This window comes from Mastigoproctus giganteus, chromosome 2, assembly GCF_048544385.1.
Source record: "Mastigoproctus giganteus isolate SK-2022 chromosome 2, ASM4854438v1, whole genome shotgun sequence".
Classification (NCBI taxonomy): Eukaryota; Metazoa; Arthropoda; class Arachnida; order Uropygi; family Thelyphonidae; genus Mastigoproctus; species Mastigoproctus giganteus.
The window spans coordinates 176,754,104-176,772,938 of NC_143576.1; the positions used below are offsets into that span (position 1 = coordinate 176,754,104).

General features: G+C 39.8%; 1 protein-coding gene across 1 annotated transcript in view; it reads right to left on the minus strand.

Annotated features, from left to right (window-relative positions):
• The window catches only part of LOC150089774 (fasciclin-1-like), a 284,780-nt gene extending 271,156 nt beyond the window's left edge, over nucleotides 1-13,624 (minus strand). Inside the window, exon 1 of the mRNA XM_090389653.1 lies at nucleotides 13,001-13,624. Coding sequence (XP_090245779.1) covers nucleotides 13,001-13,105 — 105 coding nt within the window. The 5' untranslated portion in view covers nucleotides 13,106-13,624. The remainder of the gene's footprint in view (nucleotides 1-13,000) is intronic.
• Nucleotides 13,625-18,835: the final 5,211 nt, after the last annotated feature.

An 18,835-nucleotide genomic window follows, 5' to 3' on the forward strand; every position in this document is an offset into this window, starting at 1 on the left:
AGCATAAACAATCGCTATGTAATTGCCATTTATCAGTTGTTTACAGTTAAGCACCAGTTCCTTTTAACGTAACGTAAGGCGCGTCACCAGGCTCTCCTTTAGTTCCCCTTAAGCCTGTTTTCTGCTAAAATGATTCATCATCTGAGTTCCAGCCTGCCAACAAGGAGAGGCAACTGTTTGCACATGTTCTGAACCTTTATAAAAATTATTAATTCATCTTCTGACAGCGCAGAAAACGTCATCTTGTGTAGAGTCTCTCTCTCTCTCTCTCTTTCTTCAAAATATGAAGAGAATTTCCTAAATCATTCTAAATGCAAATTATGTCGCTTTTTTTGTAACAGTATGGCTGCATCTTAATTTCCCAAAGTCTATTAATGAGGACTTAGGAATCATCTTTCAATCGGTCATTCATCTCATTAAAGTATAAATTTTTTATCTCTTAGGCTACCAAACTTCTGCAATTTGTCAAGCGTTCGTCGTCTCGTTTTTAAGATGATGAAATGATTACCTTTCTCTGCACGCAATTATTACAGCTCATTTTTGTCTTCCATCTGATCTAGTCGCCATTGCAAGTGCAGTATCTCTCTCTATCTCTCTTCTTTTGCAGTCTTGAAAGTATTAAACATCACATTTATTCGCTTTTTTACGTTTCTGTAGAGGTTTCCATTTATCTACCGTGTCATCTTTTTATACCTTTTGAATATAATATTTATATTTTCTCCTTTGAATTCGAGGAGATTATATCTGTGTTCCTTTTGTTTGCAATCACATCAGTTCATACCCATGTTCCAAACTACTTCTTGAGCAAATCACTTCTATAGCATCGAGAATTAATTCTTAATTCCTATTTTTTATAGCTGTAATCCTGTTTAGCAGATAGTCGCTTATTCCTCTTTTTACTAGTAAATAAATATCATCCTGATTTCGTTTTAGAAAGTACTTTGTTCATTGTTCTTTTGGATTGGTGCGCTCCATTATAATTTATGTATTAGTTATATTTTTAATATACAAACATTTTCCTTTGATCCTTTTGATTTAATTCTTATGTAAACCAAAAATACAGAATAAAGGTTGTTTAATTCAAGTATGAAATTAAAATAAAGTATAATTCAAAGAATGAATTGCTAAGAAATACTCCGACATCATAAGTCAATAATTCTTTTCGAATAAAAGCATTTCTTCGCTCTCCCCACATCCCTTGCTTTCCCTTGAAGTTCTGTGTGCATCGCCTTCCTCATTCTAACATTCAGAATTGTATGGAAGAGTTGGATTTCTTCCCATCCTCAATACAACTGCGCCATGATATTAATGTTATCAGCTCCTGCCATTCAACGGCTTCTTAAAGGAGTCTGCGTTCATTAATATCCTCTCTGCATAAGAAATATAATGAAATTACTTCGGGGTATCTCTTTTGGCTCGTCTCTATTTGGTAATTCCTAGCGATAGTATTTTCTGATTGAGTCTTCCTCAGAATAAGTTCCGAACTGTTAACGTTTCAATAAAAATGTATTTTCCCCTTTCCACACCCCTTCTTGGTGTTCCATACTTTGCCCTTTCCTAGATTTTTGGAAAATAAAGAAATATGAAAGGATCGACTAGGACTTGGAAGAAAAAGTAAGATTTCGTTGGGAACTAATCTGTTTGGCGGAGCGATCTTCTTTCCTGCTTCTACTTTACGATTCCTTCAGACCCATTCAACCACCCTCTTTCCTCTAGAGAGAGTGAAAGACGTGGAAGGAGAAGGATGAGTTTCGGATGCAATTTCTTTGAAGTCTTCTGCCAATACAACACTACCACCAGAGATGCAGCAACAAAAACGTCCTCCTCCCTCACGTGACCGAAGTATAACGTTGAAAATAATCGTTTATCAATACTATTTGCGGCAAAACTTTCGAGCCAATAAGTAAGGAAACAAAGTTTCTCCCATCTGTGTGTTAAACTATATCGGTGTATTCAAGAGACAGTCGATCGCGATCGACCGAACTTCCGAGAAGCTTTATTAAAGCTGATACTGATTATTCTCATAAATTTTAATAATCGTGCAAGTGTGATTAACAAAGGTCCAAAAAAATAAAACACATCAGTAAATTATCAACTTACTCAGAGAAAATTTTGGAGATTCCTACAGGAGATAGTTGACTTTTAATTTTATGATATACTTTAGAGCGTCTCCTGTCCACTGGACACTGCAAGGGATGCAATGCTAAGAAAGGAATCACGATTTAATCGGAACTCGCTCTTCAGTTAATTTTAGAAACGCACTCACGCATATGAGTTGAAATACGTCACGAGATTAACGATGTCGTTGTTGCTGTTGGGTTTTAGGAGCATCAGCGACTAAGCCCATATTGCTCCGCGTGTACTTTTGTAAATTTCATGTGTTCTGTGGTCGATTTTCTGTTTGCTGGACGAGAAACCTGTTTCCGGGAGGGAAACCATTCTACCTTCGCCAGAGACCGACTAACTTGTGAAAAAGGCCCATAAAAATTGCTCACCTCATCGACAGAACTCGAACTCAGGTCTTTTCCAGCCGACGTGGGGAGGATGGCGCTACCCACGAGGGCATAAGGTTACGAGAAAGTTCGATAACTTAACGTAATACCTCGGAACAGCTGGGCTGGAGATCAACGTTGATAAACCTGTTCAAACGATTCTGCAAGCAAAAGGATTAAGGATGACATTTGGATCCCATCAAAATACGTAAGGGTCGGTCTTGTCTAACCAATCTGATAGGTTACCATTGTACACGGGTGTGCAAAACTTAAGGACCAACGCTATTTCTAACCGTTACAACCACAAAAGCTTTACTTAAGGTATTCTTTACTGATGAGAGTAGATTCAACCTCAGCAGAGATTCTGGACGTCAGCTAATCTGGCGAGAGGTTGGCACACGGTATCACCCCGCAAACATCACAGAAAGGGATCGATATAGCGGTCGAAGTGTTCTCGTCTGGGCAGGCGTTATCTTGGATGGACGTACACAACTCCAGATACTGGAAGGCGGTACTGTAACCGATGCAGGCTAGTGTATAATGTAATTCTTCCCCACGTGCTTCTGTTCCGAGGTGCCGTTGGCCCCGAGTTCGTGGATGACAACGCCACACCCCATCGCATTGTAGCTGTTGATATGTTTTTGGAAACTATTTTTGGAGACGGTACAAAGGGACTTTATTCAAAAATGGCAACATTTTTTGAATAAAGTCCCTCTGTACCGTTTTGTTTCCGTAGTTGTGTCGGTATTGTTTCCTTCATCATTTCTGTCCTTCAGGTTTCAGTGCTGGGCTCATTGTTGTTTTCAATATTCATTGATGATATTGATGAAGGTGTATAAGGTTTAATGTCTAAGTTTGCAGATGATACAAAGGTCAGCAGTGTGGTTAATTCCAGTCATCAGGGTGAACTACTCCAACAAGATCTATGAAATTGGGTCGATGGGCTGAGAAATGGCAGTTGAAGTTTAACATTGGCAAATGCAAGCTACTGCATATGGATAACAATAACCCCAGAGTAACTTATCAAGTGTGTGGTACTACACTCAGGGTAGTGTAAAATGAAAACGACCTTGGGGATAATTTTTCAGCCAGATACGAAGTTCTCTGAACTTTGCTAGCAGGGATAAGAAGGTGATTATTCTTTTGTACAAGGCCATAGTTAGGCCGCATCTACAGTACTATATACATATACTATATATTAGTAGTATATGTATATAGTATACATATACTAATATATAGTATACATATACTAATATATAGTATATAGTACTAATATATAGTACTATATACTATATATTAGTACTGTATATAGGTCTGAGCCCTGCAGCTCTGTCTGTTACTAATTGTATATAAGTCTGGAGCCTTCACTTTAGCAAGGATGTAGATCTACTGAGAAGGGCAACCATATTGGTGAAGGGAATAAATGGGTGCTCTTACTTAGAAAGATTTCAGTTCTGCAAATTGCAGCAACTTCAGATTACGCACCTGCGGGGAGATATGATTGAGGTGTTTAATGCCGTGAATGGATTGAGTAAGCTAAATGATAATGAAATTCTTCGTCTTACTGAGAGCCCTCGTGGATAGCACAGTCCGTAGGATCACCCTTCTCTCCACACCGGATTGAAAATATCTGAGTTCGAATCCCGTCGATGACGGGAAGAATTTTTACGGGTATTTTTCACAACATGGTTAAGTTAGTTAGTCTCAGGAGAGGTTAGCACAGTTTTTCTTCCGGAAACTCAGGTTTTTCGGCATAAATTCAAGGAAGGATGGTTGTAGGACAGATGCAGGGAAGTTTGTTTTCAGCCAGTGGATCGCTGATTGCTGGAATTGGCTACTTTTATCGTGGAAGTGGATGATTTGAATAAATTCAAGGAAGAACTAGAGAAATTCTTGGAGGGTAAGGATGGGTGAAGTGTATGCGTGTGTGTGCGCGCATTTTTTTTTTTTTTTTTTTTTTTTTTGGCTGATGATATATAAGCTTGCTTTTTGCACATTTTATCACTACTACTACTAGTGCTACTTCTGTTAAAAAGGTACTATTGAGTACCAACCTTGGTTTAATCTGGGATGAAGATCTTATCCTACAAAATGATTTCAAATCCATTTTTGCTAAAGCCGTTTCCGCATTATGAAATATTGAACATGATCCGCTTATTGCGACAAACACAGAACTCGTAGCCACTACAATGAAGCCCGCGCGGGTACCGAAGCGGTTATAATCGCTATCCACCCACACCATGTGGGAAAAGGCCTGAGTTCGAATTCTGTCAAGGACGTGAGAAGTATTTATGGGCTGTTTTCACACGTTACTGAGTTAGTCAGTTTTATGCAAGGTTTTTTTCCTCCCTGAAACTTGGGTTTCTCATCCAGCAAATGACAGAAGCATACGGTCAGTTGGCGACACAATATACTGACATCTCATAACCTTGGTTGCATTGGCGCTTCACTCGCATCTAGTCATGTATATGGGTGCCGTGGCCCGTTTATTTTCTGTCCATCTGCCATGTGGTAATTAGCCTGCTCAATTCTGCATTAGAAAGTTTCTTGCTGCGGAACATCTGTTAATTCTCAGACGGATGAAGAAAGCCATAAAGAACCCCTTTACCATTTCCACTGGTCAGTATTCTTTGCAACGATTATTACTCCATGAAGGCAGATCCTAATCGAAAGAAACCCCGTTTGTTTGTTTGTTATTTGGTTTTTAGGAGCATTAGCAACTAAGGCCATATTGCTCCGGGGATATGAGGTGGTCATTCCTTGACCTTTCCGCATCCTCCGTATTTGGTGGTCATGGGCTCGAAAAGAAGCCCCGTAGTCCATGCTCAATTACCTGCCTGTCGAATGTGTGCAAGAGATGTATATCAGTTTGCTGATTAAGCTTAATTTAGAAATGCTCTTAAAGGCGGACAACATCCGGTTTTCCAGCCACAACATGTCACACTGAATTTCCAAAAAGTTTCTCGGAAACGTACTACAGCTGTTGTTACACTTAATATCGATTACGTATGAAGTATGACAGAAATGTATAAGCTAGAGCTCAGACACCCACCAACTTCTATGATCCTAAACGATCTACACTTGAAAGAACCTCCATAACTTACCCTGAAAATACTGTAGTAAACGTCCATTTAGATATATATAAAAGTAGGAATAAAACTAATGACAGTATTAGTAATAGGGTACAGCGGGAGGACCTGACAAGAGAATGAATAAAGGGAAGCTATCAAAGTCAACTGTTGATTTTTTATTTCACTTTTCGGCAAATTAACAGAAAACAAAATGTTTTCCATGAATATTTTATTGTGAACAGTGTCGCCGAAGGCGAATATTTCGTATCATAGGCATATTGTCATTCAAATTCCGAGTATCCAAAAATAGAAATCGATCTACCACCTTAAAGAACCCCACATAATGCAAATTATTAGTGTCTATAAAAACATGGGTTGCGGCCACATGACTTCATTCCCTTTTTTCTTTGGCTTGCTCAGTGGAATAGCCACATCTCCAGTACTCAGGATGGCAAGTCATCGTCGTTTAGATGATTTTTGAGATGGCAGGACGTTGTACGACTTGAAGCCGGACAGTCGCAGGCGGAATTGGCACGTTGGATTAATATGTCACGCAGTGTCGTCTCGGTACTATGGAAGCAGTTTCAGAAGACAAGAACCATTGCAAGAACAGCTGGCCAAGGTCGCCTGAGGGCTACATCAACCAGCACAGACCGCTATCTGATTCTAACGGCAAGACGGAAAATATTCACAGGCGAAAATATTTCCAACAGGTCTGTGTAAAGAATGTTCAATTGAAGTGGACTCTACGCAAGAAAGGCAGTGGTTTGTATCTCATTAACCGCAAACCACCCCAGAGCTCGTCGAAGCTGGTGCCACTAATATGTGACTTGGAGCCTTGACAAATGGAGTACAGTTCTGTTCTCTGATGAGTCCCATTTTAGCCAACAAACTGATTCTAGACGTTATTTCATCTGTAGACAACGAGGAATGCTATACCATCCCTCCATCATAAGAGAAAGGGACGCTTACTGTGGAGGTGATGTTCTCGTATGGGGCGGAACAATGATCAACGGCTGCACCCCTCTTCATGTTTTTCATAGAGGTACCGTAACTGCGCAGAGGTACCAAGAACAGATTCTCGAATCCTATGTGCGACTTTTTAAGGGTGCAGTTGGCCCAGATTTTCTTTTCATGCACGACAACGCCACCACTGCACATCGAGCTCAAGTGGTGGAGGAATATCTTTAAATTAAAGATATGGAACTACTGTCGTGGCCAGCACCATCACCAGACTTAAATCGGATCGAACAAGTGTGGAACGCCTTTGGGCGTCGCATTGCATACCGACAGCCAACTTCTCGGTCACTTGATGGGTTACTGTTGTGGAAAAATGGGATTTGTTGCCATAGGATCTTATAGACACCCTGATATCGAGTATGGCTCGCCTCTGTCTTATATAATTCTTATGCAACTCATATAAATGTCCCCTATATCTGTCCTAAGTTTCTCGCTGTCTCCTCATTTCATCGTTATTCCATGGTACATCACCACCATATCAAATTTTGTCCCGCTCCATCACAAGCTGCACGAGTCACACCAGGTTTTCTATTTATTCTGTTAATTTTATCGAGCAGTGTACTTTGAACACTGTTTTTTCCATCGTAATTTGGATCCTTATTTAGTGGCTGATCTTTTTATCCTTTTGAGTGAGTGAAGATTGGTAGACTTATTAGGTACCATGATATAATGGCCCTTCTCTTAAGCTGTAGATGTTTTCTCCTGATTTCTTATAAATCGTCACATCATCATGACCAGAGGTTGTGATTACACAATAAGTTGCTTAATGAACACCAAGCGTCGGCGTGATTAAACATTCTAATCGTTTTTGGCGCGTTCATCAATGCTATCTTCTTCAGGGTTGTTAATAACTCCGTTATGGCCCCATTTACAGGCCTAGTTAAAATTCAATGTCCTCTCTTTTTTTTTTTGGTTTAAGACATTACAGGACACTCTCTCTCAACTCTTCAGGTACTTTAGCCAGAATACTATTTGTTGTCAGGCATTGATAACACCAGGTTTTCGTCATTGTGCATAGGAAACTAAAACATTCGGACATATTCTGAAACAAATTTGAACTGCTGATTTCTTATTGTTGGTTGGTCGCGGGTGTGGACGAGTGTCTGATTTCTTCTTGAATGTTCCGTCACTACTTGCAATGAGTCTATTCTATTGAAGGCAACGTCCAGTTAGGGCTACGTTCTAGAAGAGTCATGTTCAAATCGCCGCGACGAAGTATGGTTCTTCAGATTCAGGAATCTGAGCTAAGCAGTCCAAACATTATTTGAATCATCATTTGGAAGGAGACAGATTAGGCATATTTACAACGGGTTGTTTCTTATTCTTAAATTTGGCACTGATTGGATTGCTTCAGAACTGCTTGTAGAATTCCTTGAGATGCATATTAGCCGGAGTTTACCTGAAGTAAAAAGGAAGCATCGCCTACTCCTTTCCCCATTATATTCCACTTGGTTACACGTAACGTGATTTACGATAATATGATTTGCTCGTCTGAATGAACGCATATTAAGTTCAGTCACGTATTAAAAAAGAAACGAGAAATCGCTTTCTTAAATTATCAGAGTTTATTTATTTAGATAAAGATATCACACATCAACAGAGTACGCAAACACTAAGTTGAAGTGCAGAAGCTCGTTGTTAATGCATAACTAATAATATGTTCATAAAAACACAACTATATAACTTCATTTCTTAAACAAGAGAGGTTAAGAGAGAAATCAAAAGAGTGCCTGTTCATGGGCCTTTTTCACATGGCTCAGTTAGTTTAAAAAATATGAAAAAAACGGTGGCTGAGTTGAGAAAAAACAATGCTAACCTTCCCTGAGAGGATAGCATGGTTTTAAGCTGTTTAAATAAGACCCGAAATTTAAAAATGGATCAGGATCACTCTCGCATTTATTTAAGAATATAACTAGATAGATCTAATTAATTGGCCAAATTATATGGAAGTTTTACTTCCATGCACTGGTTAGCTCTTCACTTATACAAAATATACTTATTCACATTTCGACATACGTTCGTTAATACAGAAACGTCCAGTTGATGAGAAGCCAGTAAGATTCGAAACAGTTGTCTTGGCGGTGTCTCAGATTTTAAAATATATAGCGAGCGAATTCATCTACGTTGGGGTGATAGTATACAATTTTAAAAGGTGTCAGCAACGTAGACAGAACCGTGGATAACTGGTATTTGTCTCTAAGTTGAAATGCATCAGTCCAAGACCCAGTGCAGAGAACTCGATCCTAATTGAGAACGGAATTGAATCCGAACCCTTCATGAGCGAAATTGAAAGCCCATAACGCGAATTAATTTTTATTTATTAAAATGAAAGATTTTTATCTTTTTTTTTCTGGCTTCTATACGTAAAATACGACAAATTTAATTCAGAATTTTTCTATGTAGTGTTTAGTGAATAGAAACTAAAGCAAATTATCATCTGCATTTGAATATCCTTGAACCTGAAACTCTTTCAGGTTCAAACTTATTCCCACCACATTACAAATATACACGCAGACCATCGCACCTCATCCACTGGAAATGATTTTTTAAGGGATAAGATGCGCGTAATTCGCACAGCTGTCCCTCTCATCCACAAGTGGTTGGAAGGAGAAGGGAAAAATCAGGCTACATGGCAAACGGCTTAGTACGGACTTCCATTAGGAGGGAATCGGAAGTCTGAAATAGAGTTGACTCAGGAATTCTGTGAGGATTCTCTAAAGAAGATTAACCGGTTCAGCGAACGCACTTCTGAATTCTGAGTTAGTGGACTGTTTAATTCTGAACAGTAATAGAAGAAACAGAAAAGGAAATTGCACTACTACTACTGCCACCACCATCGGTTACGGAAAATTGTGTTCACTTAGGGTTGTCCTAATTAGCTCCGGTAATTGATTTTAATTCCCTCCAGAAACTGCTTGAAGTAGAAGGACCAACGTATAAATGCCATTCCTCCAAAGAAGTGTCTCTTGAGGTGTTTTACGAATGCTATGGAGGAAGTCATTACGGTTAGGAGAACGCTGGTAATTCTACATTATTTATAAAGCAAGCTGAAAGGCGGAATTAATGCGCGCGCAGTCCTGGAGAACTGTAGCGTTACCAAAGTAAAGATGAGAAACGATCTCGATGTACGATTACCAAATACTGTTAGACGTATCTTTTTGTGATATTTGAAGTGCAATTATTGGACAGTTGGGTTGCGTTTATTGGATTTTAGGCGGTACGCCAAATCTTGTACATCAGCATTAGATGTTACGTCCCATTGGATTTGACACTACAAGGTGTTTTTGTGATATTATTGTGTATTTGGTATTCTCATTTTTTGTGCATCCTTGTTCAAATTATCTCGTATAGGCGAATTAATCATTATATCTACAAATTTTGCTTGTTCTTAAGGGTTGTCTGTGTTTTCTGGAGAAGGATGAAAAATCAGTTTCTTCACGAGAAGAATTCAGTGACGATGGATTGGAGTGTATTAAATAACAAGCTTGGCTCATCTATAAATTTTCTAAGAGCACTTCCAAGCAGAAATCTAAAAGAATTCACCCGATTTATTCCCAGAATATTTAAAAGGAAATGCAAAATTTCCAACCGTCATCTTGAAACGTGGTTAATGGGTTATTTTTATCAACTATACTTAATGGAATTAATAAACCTTTTATATAAGTGGGAGGTGGATGTTGGAAACGTTTCTGGCCATTAGAAACATCTAGGGACCTTGCGAAAATCTTTGTGCAGACACTTAAATTTTTAATTCTATAAAACGCAGAATATGACTGAAAGGTTAAGAAAATGCGACGTAATAATTAATATCTGACTAGGATTGGGCCAAGAGAGTTTGCTGTCTGAAGCGAAATATGAATCTGAAGTTCCTTAAAAATGGGATGAGCTACATATAATTTTACTGTGAAATAATTTGTACAATTTAAATCTTGAAGTCCACTTCGTGCTCATATTACGTTTTGATATTAACTGCCCACTGTGCGTGTTATTTATAATTTAAAGATTAAATATTTGGCGCCTTTCGCGAGTGGCGCCATGGTACGACCGCTTCTTCACCTTCCACCTATCGACCGTCCTATGTCCTATTCGTTTATTTATTTTTGGCAATAATAACTGCGCTTTGGACGTAAACAAAACCGAATTGACAACTGATAAGGCTTTATAAATGATGAAATTGGGATGGACACTTAACTTGAATGGAAAACTTAAAACTTTTCTTTAGTCCAATAAGTATGCAAAACTTAACGAATACACCTCAGGATTCTTCCGAGTGCAATTCTGGAAGTTTCAGATACAAAGAAATGCTTAAATTCCGGGAACGAAATCAGTGTATGTTTAGGAGGGAGTACGGATGCTGATAACTTACGAGAGAGGAGGAAGAGGAGGAGGGTGGGGGAGAAGACAGCGGAGAAGATCCGGAGGACATAGCGCTATGACGTCATCCTGCCTGCCAGTTGGTCATGACGATCGATAGGTGACACGCGCTTGCTTGCGATACCCCCATACTTCCCCCCCCCCCTTAGCCTCGCCCACTTGCTCGAGATGCTCAACAAATGCGGCACGTTCTGACAAAGGCTACGCCGCTAGCTCGGCGCTGATCGCTGGTGAAACAGAAAAGCTACGGGCAGGTTCGTCTCGCTCGCCACAAAAATATCTACTTCTTTTTCCCCTATTTAAACCGGAAAATGCATATCCGGAGATTTGATGACAGGAAAGAAAGAAGTATACCGTCCAGAGGAATATATATATGAAAGGAATAAGCAGCGGAGCGTGGGATAGTAAGAAACGAAGGCCCAGCGAAGTAAGAATCGAAGGCGGATAACTTTGGAAAGAAATCGAGATGAAATATTGAAGAAACAGTTACGCAGATAGAGCATCGATAGATAGATGTAGAGAGAGAATTCTTAGAAAAGAAAGAACTTGTAATATCGACATTCATGATCTATATATTTAGATATTAAACACGATCTTCATAAAAATGAATAATTTCGAGGAAATATTTATTTTTCAAAGCCTAAAATTCGAAGTACAATTATTTCTCGACCATTAACAATTTTTTTTTCTATTAGCAAGCGATCCCTCCTCGTGAACATGTTCTTAAACATTGCATTAATATCTGGAGAGTCTGTAGAGGGCGTTGTTGGCAGAGCAGTCCTAATTTTTACTTTTGAAATTTAATGGCCCACAATTTTACCAGCTTAATCAAGTACATACCTTACAATACTTCCACATTGCGATTATTATCGAGTTGTAAAGGGACGAGAAAATATTTCGAATTGAATTAGTTATGGATGGTCGCAGTAAAACCGACAGAATTAGTGTTAATGCGATTTTTTTAGATTTTAAATTATAAGAATAAACATAAAGAGTATGAGAAGATAATTTAGGTGCTTGTCTTTTCTTATCAAAGTATATTATCCTCAAATAATAAACTCAAAGCGCAGAATAGATAAATGTTTAAGTCATTTCCGGTAACAAAAGCTTTGCGAATATTTTTCAATTGTTGGCGTGTAAAGTTCGCAAATGGAAAAGGAAAAAACACGAACCGGAAGTTCACATCACACCGGAAACATTGCTCTCACTGCGCAAAACATTAAGATCAGTTTTATAAGAAACTCTTATAGAATTTAATAAAATAAACCCGAAATATTTTATCACACTTTAAAGGTATGCAAATGCAAACTATTACGTTCATTATATCTTAAAAAATCACCAGGAATTTTCTTCTGAATATTATGTTCTTCCTCTTAGAGAAAGCAAAAGCCTAATTATTAATTATTAACTTATAAAACAAAGTGTACAATGCCTATTTCAGATATATATTACCTGGTCTTGGCGCATTATAGCCTTAGTTGCTAATGCGCCAATAAAATCCAATCCAAACCTATTTCAGAAATCAAATTGATGAATATTAAAGCAAGTTTCTGGCTAAGATATCTGAGAAACAACACTTGAGAGTTTCGAGAAGAATATATATTTTTTAATACGTGCATTCAACAAAATTTCTTTCTCTCTTTTTGTTTTCTTTTAAATACGTATTTGGATTTCGCGTCGTTAAATAATTGGTTCGAAGGAGCGTTCTGTTCAAAATTAAGCGGCTACTACATCGAGGAAAGAATCGAGTTAAAACAGCAACTGCGACTCAGCGAGGGTTTGCAACGCACGCTGTTCTCGACAGCTTCGACTGACCTCTGTTCGTTTGCAGTCAGCGAAGTTCACTTTAACCCACACAAGTTTTTTTTGCTCGGCCACAAAACTTTCCGATGACAGAAGCGTTGTTTGTAAGTCGCCCCTTCTTCAAACGAGGTATAAAACAACAGAGCTGAGAGAGAACAGTCTCACCAATTCAGAAATGCGCGAGTCGATTTATTTCCCGCTACTCGCAATAACTTATAAGGGAACATTGGCGGGACTCACCTGTGAAATCTCGGGGTCCTTTTCCAGGGCTTGGAACACCGTTTCTCCGGTCACGAACACCAAACACAAAGCACCAAACACAATCCTGAGCAATGCCGACTCCATCGCGATTATTGACCAGTTGACCGCTTTTACCTGGGTTCACCTTTTGCTACCGCTGCTGCTGCTGTACCTCTCCCCTCGGTGCCGACCTCTTTCCGCAGTCGCTCCGCTCTCGTCGACGTCGCTAGCTCCGTCGAACAGGTTTCCCCTTTTCTCACAATGGCGTCTCTCTTTCTCTCTCTCTCTCTCTCTCTCTCTCTCTCTCACTCTCTTTCTCTCTCTTTCTCGCTCACTCACTCACGCGTTTTCTCTCTCTCTCTCTCTCTCTCTCTCTCTCCCGCTCACAGATGCGCGTGATGGCGCTAAGGATGCTGTGACTTTCCCTGCCCCTGCACAACACAACACAGCAAAATAATCCTCCGAAATGATCGCTTATTCTCGGGTCCTCCGCTCAACTACGTACGCAGTTTCCTCTTCCTTTTCGGTCACACACTGAACCGGCGGATGCAGAGACGGAACAGTCGCACGACCACTTCACACCAGTGCTGCGTGGACGAAACGCACTCAGCTGCTGTCTTTCGGGACCACTGCGAATTTACAACCCCCGCCAGGGAGCGCTTCGCTACGATCTCTTCTTTTCCCCCTTCTTCCCCCCCTCTCCGTCTCTCTCTCTCTCTTCGCCCGCTTGCCCGAAGGTACAGTGACTAAGAACCACGCCTACTGGCGCGGCGATGAAGCGTTCGGGGTCAGTCAGGCAACTGCGTGGCGCCGGAGGTTTAAGAGCATGCACACAATGTTAGAAGCGCATCTCGAGGATTGCTTACGTTTAATGAAATATAACGGCTGGGAATACTGCTTAAAATATGTTTATTTTGTCCACTGGCGCAAACAATTTAAATTGGCCCTTCCTGCGGGCCCCCGGAATGTAACTGTAAGAAACATTGTAACCAAAAGTTAAGTTTGTGATGGCTTCGCACTGTGCTGTATTCGAGAGATCTACTCAACGCCATCTAGGAGTAATTGGAAGAATTTCAAATATATTTTTAATTATCGATGTCTCGCGATAGTCTAAGATAGTTTCTGGAAACAGTCGGAATCGAAAAGATTTCTTTACCGAAATAAATAAATTAATTAAAAATAAACTGAAATTTGTTGCGCGTTTGTTTTCACAGTGTTAAGATAGTACACTGAAACCTTTTTTAGCTAAATTTCTGAATGATCTTTTTAATTTTTAAGAAATCAAAATTTACTGACCCATAGAATCTTTTGGAGTACCAAGTCGCATCGCTACTTCTAACAGCGAAGCCATGTACTGTGTTAAGTGCTTCCTGCGAGGAGACTGACAAAATCTAAGGTGAGTGTACACTACCTAGCTACTTGGACCGTTATCGGGCAGAATCATTGCTCAGACACTACTTGGCATGGAGTCAACAAGATGTTGAAAAGTGACACACCCGGAATATTGGACCATTCAAGTAAAGAAACCATCTCCAATTCATGGAATGATGTGGGCGAAGGACTGTGCGATGCTCAATGCGATTCAGATATGGACACAGTTGTCCAGGGCAGGAGCTTGAAGGCTTCCTCGTGTTCCTCAAATCACCATTTGACATTCACCAACTGTGTGATATTACACTCAGAGTAAAGAAAAATGAAAAGACTTGGGGACATTCAGATATGAAGTTCTCTGAGTAGCGCAGACAGGCTGCCAGAACAGCTCATCCCAAAATAATCTCGACCAGTTAAATATTCGTAATCACCAAACCGACTAATAAGGAATAGTCTGGGGTTCTGTCAATTATATACAGGAACTTTGCCAGCAAGGGTATGGAGGTGATTATCCCTTTGTACAAAGCCATGGTCAGGCCGCATCTTGAGGACTGCAGGTCTGCAGCCCTCATTTTAGAAGGATGTGGAGCAGCTGGAATGGGTGGAGAGAGGGGAAACGAGATTGTTGAAGGGAGCAAAGCGTTCTGAACAAAGAACTGAAAAGCTTTAGTTTTGCAAATTACAGCGTGTGGAGACTAGGCACCTGCAAGGAGATCCCATTGAGGTTTTAAGGTCATGAATCGATTAGCATTGTTGATGGCATTATTGCGCATCAACATTGCCAATCTTCAAAACATTGCCAAACTTCAAAACTGCACATTTGAAGTGGCATAAATTCGAATTGAGGAAGGATGCGTACAGACTACCTTCAGCTGGCGGGTGGCTGATTATTGTAACAAACTTCCATCTGTTGTTGTGGAAGTGGACAGTTTGAATAAATTGAAAGAAATAGACAAATTATTGGAGGAGATATATGGATGAGGTGGGTAGGGGTTTTTTTTTTTTTTTTTTTTTTTTTTTGGCTGATGCTATAAGCTTGTTTTTTTTTTTTTTTTTGCATAATTTTCCACTACTGATACTAATACATATTTGATACAGTGGATGGATGCACTTATATACTTATATCCTGAAAGTATCCTTGAACATCGTAGACAACATGTAACGTTTACTGGTGTACCTAATCCTCAACGATGTTCGGACATGCTCTGGAACTCATATTGCGTTCCACGAAGATCAGAGGGCCAAGAGTATACCACAAGAACATGCCCCATATCATTAAACTTTGTTTAATCCATATGCACTCTTCCACCAATTCTAAAAGCGTAACTCTAGATTTATCGGGCCACATAACCTTCAGTTCTCTTGCATACATCCTTCCTGTCACCAGCCTAGCTGTTCTGGGTCGGTGTCTGAGAAAATTAGTTTTCGTGAAGATTTACTCCCGCAGTGTATCTTTGAAAGGTTCTTCGCATGTTGGTGTATATATGTCCTGTGATATTCCCGTGTTAAATGCAGAAGTTAATTACTGCATCATTTGGTGACAATTAATGCACTCTAGACATCCAGAAACTGCTCCGTTACCTTGAATTTTTGTCCCAAATTTCGTCTGGTCATCACCGCCGTTTTCCAATGACTTTCCCAGTCGTTAAAAGCCCCAGTGATACTCGTCTTTGAGCGTTTTATAACTGCATCGGTCCTCTCTGCTAGCACCGGCTAAATGCGTACCGACAATCATACCTCTCTGGAAGTCAGTGAGATCCTGTCCCACTGTCCAAAACCAGTAATGAACTGGTTTTGGCAGTGGCAGGGTTATAGGGCTTTATAATACTTTCCTGCACACGGAACACCATGTGACCTCATCTGTTTAGTATCGTTGAATATATTGTTCAGGGTAATAATAATGTGGCCATTGTGTACAATACAATCTAGAATGAGAATGTAAGGTCAGAAGGGAGGAAGGCAAGTTAACTACAATCCATTAGAATTAAAACTTCGTAGAGATGCCTATGTATGCATTTTCATTCCGGGTTGGTTTGTCTTTTCTAATTCCAAATAACCTGAAAAAATAAACCTCTGTTTCTCTGACCTTAAATGACCTGACTGATGGACCCAGACTGGTAGTGAGTTAGACCTAACATTCCGCACATTAAGCGCCATGAACTCCAAAGCCCCGATATGGAAAAGAAAAAAAAAAAAAAAACATAAAATAACAACGTTGATGTACAAAATCCTTGAACAAAGTTGGCGAGAAAGGCAGTGAGATCGAAAAATCTTTGGACTTATCAGAATGGCAGTCGTGACATGCATTAGCTGGCTGATAGCGGCTTCGGCTGCCGGTTAGCGAAGTTCTGAAACGTGCAGATGGCTTCCCCGTGGTGATAATGATCATCAATTAAATTCCCCGCTGTAAGCCAGTCCGCTATATTCGCTATCCGACATTATACTGGAACGGATGGAGGTCTTTCTGGATGCGGCTTTTGGGCAGCCAATCAAAATGAAGCAGGTACGAAGAAAAAAAAAAGATTTCACAATTTAAGTTCACATTTATAGAGTATTGCGATTTAAAAAATTGCGAGATCTTATTCGAGATCGACAGGTGAACAAAATTGAATTTGTCTTTTGAGTTCCGTTTGGATGAGTTCCTTCAGAAATAGTTTAAAGCTGAGTAGCCAGTTCTATCCAGACATTTGGAAGATGACGTCACTTCTAATACGTTTCGCTTTGGAAACGATGCAATGCCTCGAATAGTTTGCTTCATGGAGTCCCGACCCGTTTATAACATCTGCTTGCACCTGCATCCTCGGAGTTCCAGTCGTGCGCGACGATTGGCCTCGGAGATCAAAAGTTTCGTCACACTTGCTGCTACACAATACTTCCCGATAATAATTTCGTCCTGCTGATGGTTTCTGTGAGGCGGCAAAGCTTTTCTTAGTCACTCTTTTCTTAGTTTGGTCGGTGACTGGTTACCTCGTGACATTGAGACGTCTATCGGTCGGTTTGTTCAGGTCACAGCAGATACACTGGACTGCATGTGTGTGTCCACACGTCATTGCTTTTGCATAGCCGTCTGGCCCTCACGATTTTCATTGACCCAATAATTGGAATTTTGTAGGTTAGCGCTTCTTTTGTCTATACGCCATTTCTTAAGCATGACTGACAAGTGAAGAAGTCAATCATGTGTTTGTAAGAAGCACGAACGGTTATAAGATTGCAAATACTTAGAAACGTGAAGAAGTACAAAAGAAAGTTAGAGAAAGAATAGAAACAATCTATTCTCTGTACCCAGTTTAAAAATATTGGAGAGAGAGAGAGAGAGAGAGAGAGAGGTAATAAAAGTGGGATAGGAAGGAGCAGTAAGTGGCGCAAGCAGTCATCCGTACGCAAGCACGGAAGGTTTTATTTTATAGCAACAGGATGGCAGAGGAGGAGGAGAAGAGGTTTTAGCACAGGGCTACTCATCTCTAGCAATGCATCACTGGATCCTCTGATGAAAATTTAATTAGGGTGCATTGAAGTAAGGCGAGGAAAGGTGGGTAGACCACGCGGGTTATTCAGATACTCCTGCTTTGTCACGCGGAAGGTTTTTTCTTTCTTTCTTTCTTTCTTGGCAATGGTTCTTTTGTTAAGGACAGATTGTTCGAAGGCCTGCGCGAGAGGTTAGTAATTCATCACCGGAAGACGTTATCCTGCCGAAGGTGGATGCAAATGTGCTGACAGCGAGTGCAAGGGACCATTTTGGATTCTGATGGGGCGTTAACTCCACCTATTACCTGAGACACCTGTTTAGTGATCGAGGAGAAAAAGATTACTGTCAAATGTAAAGATTAAGGACAGTATTGCTCATGCAGGCAGCTGACGTTGATGATGGTCCATCATCTCTCTAAGACTGCACAGTTGAAATAAGACGGTGTTACCCCAAATGTCCAGTTCATCTTTATGATATAGGTTCATGTGTTTCAGGAGTAGTTCCATGCAGTTTTAGAAATTTATTACCTGGCATATTTCTTAAGTCGTGTTTCAATGAATCTAACACTATTATATAAACATAAATGCATTAATTTGCATTTAACAACTAACAAAATGAATAAGAGCAGCTAATAAATGTTATAATATAGACTTAAACTTTATTAGGATAATAATTTTTATTAAAATCATCGTGAATTACATTTGGGATCGAAAGGTATTTTGGATAATCGCTTTTAAATGCACTTCTGGGAATCAGAAAAATCTTTTCTGTTTAAAGTACGCTAAATGTTTTCGTTGCTGTTCATATATTGGTACACTGTATTCATCAAAATAAGTACTTGAGGAGTGTATGGGTTTGGTTTCCATAGGATGGGTTTTCTCGTGAAGAATGCTTTCTAACCTTACCTTGAATCGAAATAATTTTTGCAATACCAAAAGTAATAAATATTCAAACGGGCCTGTACCAGATTTATCGATTGTCCCCATTGGTGAATACAT